Here is a 10972-nt window from a genome sequence, read left to right as displayed (position 1 = left end):
CTCTCAGAGCTGGCGTTGGGTGAAACCTCCATCGCCCGTTAAACTGCTGTGGAGTCATTTGAAACGTCTGATTCAGTTTCGTCTCCAGTAGCTTTCTTTCTCCCCCACAATATTAATCGTAAGAGATTTAAAGGTGAATCAATGCAAATTACCCATCTAGCATGCACTCATACAAAGGTTTTCAAATGTTCATTCTTTCTGTCATGTCGCTGACGTTTACCAATAAAATGTACTGGAAACTCTTTGTTCATGAAGGAAGAAGGGTTAAAGTGACATCTAGTGGTCAGAATTATGTTTACATTGGGATGAAAATTATTATCTAATCATTGTAACGTGATCTGAAATGCTTGAAAGCTTTGTGTCAAATGCAAACGTTTGAATTAAATAGATTCTGTATTTAGAAACCGTTAGATAAAATTGTGTTTTTTTTAGATGTAGGCTCCAAACCAAGGCAAAGTAAAACAAGTTAAATAAAAATTTTCTCGCTGTCTGATGGGGCTACATCAATGTGATAATCCAAATAAAAACGCATTTTCACTAACTCTTTTCTTACATATTACAAAAATAATTTAAGGTGAAGGATGTTTAAGCTTTTGTAAATTAGGCTTCGAAAATATCAAGCATTGAGTGTGTGTCCATAGACACTCATGTCATTAATATACAACAGATAAAAACAGACCAATTACACAGATTTAATTTTCACATCGATTTCAGATCTTTTTAATGTATACCTTTAACAACTCTGATTTAAATTCTATAGTCACAAATGTATCCCCAATATCAAGCTTACGCTTGAGTCCAATGTATTTAAAAATGTAAACTAACAGAAAAAGGCTTAGATTATGTGCAAATTATTTCTCTGTCTGTTGACTGCAGTTCTCAGGATATGCACAGTGACAGAAACTAGACAAAAACGGTGTATTTACAATACAGTATATTGTACTGTATTGTCATACAGTACAATATAACATATAACACATACATATATTATATATATATATATATATATATATATATGTATGTATATATATATATATATTTATATTACTGTCATACAGTACAATATAACATATATATGGATATAGATACTGTACTGTCATACAGTACAATATAACGTATAGATATAGATACTGTACTGTCATACAGTACAATATAACGTATAGCCTGGGCCTTGTCACAGAGGCCCAGGGAGACCAGGGTCTTGAGTTGCCGGGTCCTGGTGGTTTCACAGGGTGAGCCGGGCACAGTGATGTCTCAGCTGGCAGGGCAGACCCCCCCGGTTCAGCAGGTGGAAGTCCACCAGCTGGACCAGGTCAGCGAAGCGTGTCTGGCCATCGTCAAGACTGTAGAACGTCTCCCCCTCATTGTCCACCTGCAAACCACACACACACACACACACACACACACACACAGTACTGAAGACGTCAAAGTATTAAAGCTAATGTCAAAGCATGAAAGCTACTTTTAAAAGTATTGAAGCCCTAATGTAAAAGTATTCACAGTAGATGTTAAAATATTAAAGCTACATGTAAAAGTATTAAAGCTAATGTTAAAGTAATGAAGCTATTGTAAAAGTATTAAAGCCTAATGTAGAGATATTAAAGCTGCCTGTAACAGTATTCAAGCCTAATTTTTCTGATGTGTTTCGGCAGCAGGTGAACCCACAGGTAGGATCTGGAAGTGTCTGATCCTCTGCAGGTGACACAGCGACAGGACAAACGTGTTGGGGTTGCTCTGGCTGTCTCTCAGCAGGAACAATCTGAGGACAGAATTCATTCATAAACACACAAGTCCTCTAAAGTAGCTGGCCTGACATTGATTATTGAATTCAAAAGTTGGCTAAATTACTTTGATTATTTCATTTTCATATTTATGGTTCTAATATTTTTTATTAATTTTTTTTTAATTTATTGTATATATTTCATAGCCATAAAACAGCATTTTCCGCCCTCCATTGCATGCTTAGTTGGAGCCATTTATGTTTTTCTAAAATGACGAGAGTGACACCTAGAGGTCACTTGGCAAAATAAGTATTTTTGCTTAGAAATAAAATAAGGAAAGAAATACCAAGATACTGTTTTTCAACCTGATTAGGTTGAATTATTCCTAACCCAGATATACATTCTTTCTTTGAAATTTTGAAAAGGATTATTTTGCCTCAAGTCTAATTATTAATTCATCCCATTCCTTGGCAAAAAAAACAATCTACTCAGGAACTCCAGAATGACCAATAGGTAAATAACAGTCTTAAATAATATAAAATAATATATTTATGATATATAATGCAGCATAATGCAGATCTAGAAAATGACTGCTACACGCTAGTTTCAATTGTGTGTTATCCATATATGCATGACATTGATAGCAGGGGTGGTCATTTTCCTTCCTCCAGCAGGATGTGAGGTCATCATACTGTAGTGGTCGCACCTCCAGCAGGATGTGAGCTAAGCTCTGTTAGCCATCAGGCATTACAGTTCTGTCGTAGCTCTACTCACTGCATCAGTACCGGCATGCTACTGTAGCGCCACATCCTTCCAGGTTCTGTTCAGAGAGTTATCTTGTTCAGTTTAGCCTAATCCTAGACAAAGACATCTATCCACCATATGTTTCTCTATCATTCAGCAATGTACATGATGAGATCTAGATAAATAAATGGCTAAAGGCGTTCCGCTCGTAAGTGGTCAGCTTGTTATGGGTCAGCACGTTAGGGTGAGCTCGTTTGGGTGAGCTCGTTAGGGTCCACTCGTTATGGTCAGCTCGTTAGGGTCGGCTCGTTAGGGGTCAGCTTGTTAAGGTCAGCTTGTTAGGGGTCAGCTCGTTAGGGTCAGCTTGTTAGGGTCCACTCGTTATGGTCAGCTCGTTATGGTCAGCTCATTAGGGTTGGCTCATTAGGGTCAGCTAGTTAGGGTCAGCTCGTTAGGGGTCAGCTTGTTAAGGTCAGCTTGTTAGGGGTCAGCTCGTTAGGGTCGGCTCATTAGGGGTCAGCTCGTTAGGGTCGCCTCATTAGGGTCAGCTCGTTAGGGTCGGCTCGTTAGGGGTCAGCTCGTTAAGGGTAAGCTCGTTAAGGGTCAGCTTGTTAAGGGTCAGCTCGTTAGGGTCAGCTTGTTAGGGTCGGCTTGTTAGGGGTCAGCTCATTGGGGTCGGCTCATTAGGATCGGCTCGTTAGGGTCAGCTCATTTGGGTCAGCTCGTTAGGGTTTGCTTGTTAGGGGTCAGCTCATTAGGGTTTGCTCGTTAGGGGTCAGCTCGTTAGAGTCGGCTGGTTAGGGTGGGCTGGTTAGTGTTCTCTCCAAGAGGCTCACCCGTCCACCTGGCCCTGCTGGATGATCAGGCGCTGGGCCTCATCCCGGGACAGCTGGCCGTGGAACCAGGGCTGGGTCTGGTGGAGCGCTGAAGGGCCAGGAACACAGGTCAGACATGAGGAGACAGACAGGGAGACAGAGGGAGAGACAGACAGGGAGACAGACACAGAGACAGACAGAGAGACAGACAGAGAGACAGACAGGGAGACAGACACAGAGACAGAGGGAGAGACAGACAGGGAGACAGACACAGAGACAGAGGGAGAGACAGACAGGGAGACAGACAGGGAGACAGACAGAGAGACAGACACAGAGACAGAGGGAGAGACAGACAGAGAGACAGAGGGAGAGACAGACAGCGAGACAGACAGCGAGACAGACAGGGAGACAGACAGGGAGACAGAGGGAGAGACAGAGAGAAAGACAGACAGGGAGACAGAGGAAAGACAGACAGAGAGAAAGACAGAGAGAGAGACAGACAGGGAGACAGACACAGAGACAGACAGAGAGACTGAGGGAGAGACAGAGGGAGAGAGAGACAGGGAGACAGACACAGAGACAGAGGGAGAGAAAGACAGGGAGACAGACAGAGAGACAGAGGGAGAGACAGAGAGACATACAGGGAGACAGAGAGAGACAGAGAGACAGAGAGAGGGACATGGAGACAGAGAAAGAGACAGAGAGAGAGAGAGAGAGAGAGAGAGAGAGAGAGAGAGAGAGAGAGAGAGAGAGAGAGAGAGACAGAGACAGAGACAGACAGAGAGAGAGAGACTGAGGAGACAGACAGAGAGAGACAGGGAGAGAGAGACTGAGGAGACAGAGAGAGAGAGAGACGGGGAGAAAAAGAGAGAGACAGGGAGAGAGAGACAGAGAGAGAGAGAAGTAGGAGGCTGCTGTACCCATGGAGCCGATCATGGAGCCCTGAGACGTGGACGGGCTGCCGTGGGAACTCAATCGATGCCAGCTTTTCCTCTAAAGGAAGAACATAACAAGATATAGAATAAAATATAAACATATATCAAAAGATATAGAATAAAATATAAACATATAACACAAGATATAGAATAAAATATAAACATATATCAAAAGATATATAATAAAATATAAATATATATCAAAAGATATATGATAGAATGTATACTAAAATATAAATACATAACAAAAGATACATATATAATATAATAAATAAATAATAATAATAAAGGTGTGGGCAAAACTCTGACTGTTGTTTGTGCGTATGCACCGAACAGCAGTTCAGAGTACTCGGCCTTCTTGGAGACCCTGAATGGAGTGCTGCGTAGCTCTGCTGGGAGACTTCAACGCCCACGTGGGCAACGACGCAGACCCCTGGAGAGGCGTGGTGGGGAGGGACGGCCTCCCTGATCTAAACCTGAGCGGTCGTTTGTTATTGGACTTCTGTGCTAGTCATGGATTGTCTATAACAAACACCATGTTTGAACATAAGGTATGACCGGGTCCCCCGGGATAAACTGTGGGAGGTGCTGCGGGAGTATGGGGTAAGGGGGTCACTCCTCTGGGCCATCCAATCTCTGTACTCACTACTGGTCATGAGGGATGGGTGACGACCAAAAGCACAAGAACGCGAGTACAAGCGGCCGAGATTGGGTTTTGTCAGGAAGGTGGCTGGCGTCTCCCTCAGGGCTAGGGTGAGAAGCTCAGCCATCCGTGAGGAACTCGGATTAGAGCCGCTGCTCCTCTGCTTAGAAAGGAGTCAGTGGAGGTGGTTAATCTGGTGAGGATGCCCAATGGACGCCTCCCTTGGGAGGGGTTCCAGGCACGACCAGTGGGGAGGAGACCCCGGGGAAGACCCAGGACTAGGTGGAGAGATTATATCTCAACACTGGCCTGGGAACGCCTCGGGATCCCCCCTGTCAGAGCTGGTCAATGTGGCCCCGGGAAAGGGAAGTCTGGGGCCCCCTGCTTGAGCTGCTGCCCCAGCGACCCGACCCCGGATAAGAGGATGAGGATGAGAGATGAGAGAATATAATAAATAAATGTAAAGTTCACTGTACAGAAAAATCTGCCTCACGTTTAACTTTGAGCGCGAATTACAGAGCCCCGTGTGGGAATCTTGGCACCAAACCTTTTGGATACAAAAATGGTGGAGAAATTGCCATTCCACTGCTGAGATATGGGCCCTCCAAAATAAAAAGATTCCTGACAATAACATAAAGGTATCCACAAATACACTGTGAATACCTAATAAAGATTAACACATAATAAAATAATCACAAATACATATATGCATATATATATAGGCTCAAGGTTTTAATGAGTTACTGACCCTCCAGGAAAGCCCCTCCTCCACAGCCACGCAGAGAGCCTCTGACGGGTTCTGGATGACGCGGCTCCTCTGCCCCGAGAAGTCCATGGCGACCAGGGAACTCTCAGATATGCTCCTCTGAGGGGGGAGCGATGCGTGCACACAGGGACACGGTTACATTGACTTCAGCTGGCAGAGGGCTTTGACCTCGGTTCTGCCGCCCCCTAGTGTCCAGATAACGTAAGGCCATTCCATTTTCTAAATTCCTGACACCACCATGACACCGCCATGACACCACCATGACACCGCCATGACACCACCATGACACCGCCATGACACCAACCTGACACCACCATGACACCAACCTGACACCAACCTGACACCACCATGACACCGCCATGACACCAACCTGACACCACCATGACACCGCCATGACACCGCCATGACACCAACCTGACACCACCATGACACCAACCTGAAACCAACCTGACACCACCATGACACCAACCTGACACCACCATGACACCGCCATGACACCAACCTGACACCACCATGACACCGCCATGACACCGCCATGACACTGCCATGACACCGCCATGACACCACCATGACACCACCATGACATCAACCTGACACCACCATGACACCAACCTGACACCACCATGACACCACCATGACACCAACCTGACACCACCATGACACCACCATGAAACCACCTTCACGCCCAGGGCCAGTGATGAAGAGTTCCCATCGGTGCGACCATTGACCTACCATGGGGGAGGCTTTCTGTTTCTGATGAGGTTGGAGGAAGTTCTGGTAGAGCTGCAAGCCGTACTGTAACACAGGCAACGACAAACACCTTACATATATACTGTAGAAACACCTTAGAGAGAGAGAGAGAGAGAGAGGGGGGGGGGGGGGGGGAGAGAGAGAGACCTTGAGGAGGCGCAGGGCGGTGATCCAGCAGGTCCTTGACTGGTGGTCGTCTGCACAGAGCATCTTCATGTTCCTGGAGGAGCCGGACTCAGACGCCTGGACCACACGTTGTCATGGAAACAAAGAGGGAGTTCCTTCTTCAGGAAGAGGCTGTTCTTAACATGCAGGCCTCGCGGTCTCTGCAGTGCCAGCAGCGACTTCACAGTAAGGTTACCTTGAGACAGAAGCCGAAGTCTGTAGGCGCCCCTTGGAGCTTCCTGGCTGACAGGAGGGAGTAGACGTTGCTGTCCCCGAACTCGGCCAGGACCTGGAGGTGTCTGGGCTCCTTGAGCAGAGAGGAGGGACATGCCTTCATGATCTGATACTCGTCTCTGATCTCGGATTAGATCAGTTAACTCTGATCTCGGATTAGATCAATTAACTCTGATCTCTGATTAGATCAGTTAACTCTGATCTCGGATTAGATCAGTTAACTCTGATCTCACAGTATAGTCACGAGTATGGTATAGTGAAGTCACTAGCATAGCATAGTCAGTAGCATTTCATAGTTACTACCATAGCATAGTCACTAGTACAGAATAGTCAGTAGCATAGCATAGTCACTAGCACAGTTAGAATTAGCATAGCATAGTCACTATCACAGTACAGTCACTATCATAGCCTAGTCACTAGCATAGCATAGTCACTTATCTCTTATTATATCTATTTCCTCTACTTATGTATTCACCAACCTTAGAAGTTCCCTTATTAGAGAAATAGAGTCCAGATCTTCGCAAGACAAAGTATAACCTCTTCCAGGTTTTCTTGGCCTGCTCTTTGGCATGGAGGTACCCATGGATCTCTGGACACGTGCTGGAGTTCAGAAAGGTCTGCGTGGGAGGAGAACATCTCAAACCATCCGTAGGACCGGGAACTTAAACACCAAAGAACAGAACCGCATGAGACAACATGAAGTGCATGAGTGGAAGGACCTGGATGAGCTGAGAAGGATTCATCAGCCCATTGGTCTCATCGGAGACGGACACCATGTGGGCTGGGAAGAAGTCCTGGGAACAGAATAGTTGTCATGCAGTATTAATACACCCCAAAGCAGGTCAGATCCTGGGTAAAATAGATCCATGAAGATAGATCAGGTCTAGGTGCCTGTGAGATGTGGTGGGCTCACCAGAGGAGTCCTGAAGAACTGGTACTTGGCGTAGTTCTTCCTGAAGCACAAGCGGCTCTCTGTGTCCATCCCCCAGCCCGACAGGACCTCCATGACCGCCTCGTGGTCCTCTATCGTTCTCTCTGACGGACGCAGGAGAAACCCTTAATGGTTAGGCCTTTTGCCTGTGCTGTGTGGTGGGGGTGGCAGTGGAGTGGGACCATTCGGTTCCAGAGGTGGGAACCAAAAGGTACCAGAACTCTTTGAAGAAGTGAGACTAAGATGAAAAGAGGGGAGATGCCCATTTTTCTAAATCCCAACCGCATGCACTGTAACATACACTGCAACGTGTTACCAAACATGCACTGTAACATGTTACCATACACTGCAACATGTTACCAAACATAAACTGTAACATGTTACCATACACTGTTACATGTTACCCATTTCCCAATCCCAACCGCATGCACTGTAACATACACTGCAACATGTTACCAAACATGCACTATGAGCTGTTTCCATACACTGTAACATGTTACCATACACTAAAATGTTACCAAATATGCAGTGTACATGTTACCATACACTGAAACATGTTACCAAACATGCACTGTAACATGTTACCATACATTGTAACATGTTACCATACACTGTAACATGTTACCAAACATGCACTGTACATGTTATCATACATGGACTGTAACATGTTACATTACACTGTCACATATTAAGAAACATGCACTGTAACATGTTACCATACACTGTAACATGTTGCCATACATGCAATGTAACATGTTACCAAACATGCACTTAACATGTTACTAAACATGCACTGTAACATGTTACCAAGCATGCACTGTACAATTTAATCAAACATGCACTGTAACATGTTACCATACACTTTAACATTTTACCAAACATGCACTGTAACATGTTACCATACACTGTAACATGTCACCAAACATGCACTGTATCATGTTACCAAACATGCACTGTAACATGGTCCCATACACTGTAACGTGAAACCATACATTCACTGTATGGTTAATGCAATGCATCCATGTATTGGAAAATATCAGTGGACAGGGAATATGTAAACATGTAGAACCTAGTATACCGTATATATCATATAGACATATTTAATCTATACTGGGAGGATATCGACTATACAGTATAATCTAGACTGGGAGGGGTTTGGCAGTGATGGGACTAATTGGACAGAATTTAAATGACACTAAAGCTGCTGGGATGTTGGTTGTCCTGGCGATGCGGCCTCATGCATCACCAGGTGAAACATGCCTAGCATGGGACCAGCGCTGTGTGCAGGCGACAGCCCCTTACCCATGTCCAGATGGGGCAGGTGTTCAAACAGTGTCCAGCAGTGGTCGTCAACGCAGCAGTTCTTCAAGATGAACATCTGGCAGATGTCCCGGGCGGACACGCCCCTTTCCACCTCCACCGCCCGGCTGCTGTTGTCCTCGTTGAACACCTTTATCACCTGCAGCACCGCAAACACCTTCAGGTGGACTCATAGCACCACTAACACCTTCAGGTGGACTCATAGAGCTGCAGGGACAGGAGCACCTACCATTAAATACAAACAGATCTTAGCACATGACAGAGACTCCATCCTTACTGAGGTTCAGCTCCCTAGCCCATGTGACCGGTAGCCATGGAGACCAGGGCCATGGGACTGGTAGCCATGGAGACCAGGGCCATGTGACCAGTAGCCATGGAGACCAGGGCCATGGGACTGGTAGCCATGGAGACCAGAGCCATGTGACCAGTAGCCATGGAGACCAGGGCCATGGGACTGGTAGCCATGGAGACCAGAGCCATGTGACCAGTAGCCATGGAGACCAGGGCCACTGGTGCGAGTCACACTAATCCACAACGTGCACACACACACACACACACACACACACACACACACACACACACACACACACACACACACACACACACACACACACACACACACACTCGGACCTACACCTACACACTCTCCAACACTCTCTCTCTCTCTCTCTCTCTCTCTCTCTCTCTCTCTCTCTCTCTCTCTCTCTCTCTCTCTTTCTCTCTATTCTCTCTCTCTGATGTCACCAGAGTTCATGACCAATCACCAAGCTACCTTTCCCCACCCTTGAGTCAAGTAGCCAATGAGCTTCCTGCCCCTGAGGAAGAGGGGGGGAAGAGGGTTATTACCCTAGCTACTACCCTGGTTATTACCCTTGCTACTACCCTGGTTATTACCCTAGCTACGACCCTGGTTATTACCAGGTGTCTGTAGCACTCATCACTAAAGGGGGCTAACCCCGGTGTCTCTACTCTTCACTAGAGTAGGGGGCTAACCCCGGTGTCTCTACTCTTCACTAGAGTAGGGGGCTAACCCCGGTGTCTCTTCACTAGAGTAGGGGGCTAACCCCGGTGTCTCTACTCTTCACTAGAGTAGGGGGCTAACCCCGGTGTCTCTACTCTTCACTAGAGTAGGGGGCTAACCCCGGTGTCTCTTCACTAGAGTAGGGGGCTAACCCCGGTGTCTCTACTCTTCACTAGAGTAGGGGGCTAACCCCGGTGTCTCTTCACTAGAGTAGGGGGCTAACCCCGGTGTCCAGGCTCTTTCCAATAAAAACCATACATTTAGCACCACCATTTTGCAATATTACCAGTTAATATGCTACCAGTTAATATTCACCATTTCCAGTTACCAACAGAAATCTACATTTGACGAGGACTCAAATAGCCACGACTCAAGAGACAATAAGGTCCAGAATGTTGTACCTTATTGATACCCTAATTGATAAGATACAATAAGGTCCAGAATCCTGTACCCTATTGATACCCTAATTGATAAGATACCCTCATACCCGCTTCTGAAGACTGAGAGGAGTGATGGCCGGCAGGGTGACTCTTCTGGCTCCGAAATTCATCCTTTTCCTCTGAATGAAGCGTCAATGAAAGGACCAAGATCCATATATTATGTTGTTAAAGGAGTATCTGAGGAGATCTCGCTAACGCGCACAGGACAGGCTATCCCCCATGACATTGGGATGGACAGAAACCCTAGAGTAACTTCCAGAAGAGTGGTGGTGTGAGAAACGACACACAACCAGTTTACCCCAGAAAACAAACTCCTCCTACGTCCTTGAACAGTTTCAAACTTTTTTCCTGGTCTCTCCCTTGGAAAGACACTTCTCATAAACAAGATAAAATTAGTTCTCATGGTGTAAAGCCCATAAGGACGAGGTCAGAGAGAGCAAGCCACAGGCCTCTCCACCAAGGTCACCTCTCAGCCGCTGAGCACCTC

The 10972-nt window shown here is 46.1% G+C and overlaps 1 protein-coding gene across 1 annotated transcript; it reads right to left on the bottom strand.

Annotated features, from left to right (window-relative positions):
• Positions 1 to 1225: 1225 nt before the first annotated feature.
• On the bottom strand, positions 1226 to 10595 carry grb14 (growth factor receptor-bound protein 14; the record flags this gene model as incomplete). Its single annotated transcript, XM_084478413.1, has 13 exons — positions 1226 to 1372; positions 1666 to 1759; positions 3302 to 3389; positions 4201 to 4273; positions 5607 to 5723; positions 6357 to 6419; positions 6522 to 6617; positions 6736 to 6846; positions 7253 to 7390; positions 7493 to 7567; positions 7687 to 7808; positions 9007 to 9163; positions 10533 to 10595. The coding sequence occupies 13 exons, from the start codon at positions 10593 to 10595 to the stop codon at positions 1226 to 1228; spliced, it is 1344 nt and encodes a 447-aa protein (XP_084334539.1).
• Positions 10596 to 10972: the final 377 nt, after the last annotated feature.

Source organism: Micromesistius poutassou (assembly GCF_964030765.1).
Source record: "Micromesistius poutassou genome assembly, chromosome: 14".
Lineage (NCBI taxonomy): Eukaryota > Metazoa > Chordata > Actinopteri > Gadiformes > Gadidae > Micromesistius > Micromesistius poutassou.
Note: the sequence above shows the minus strand (reverse complement) of the source record. Positions and strands in the feature narration are given on the sequence as shown.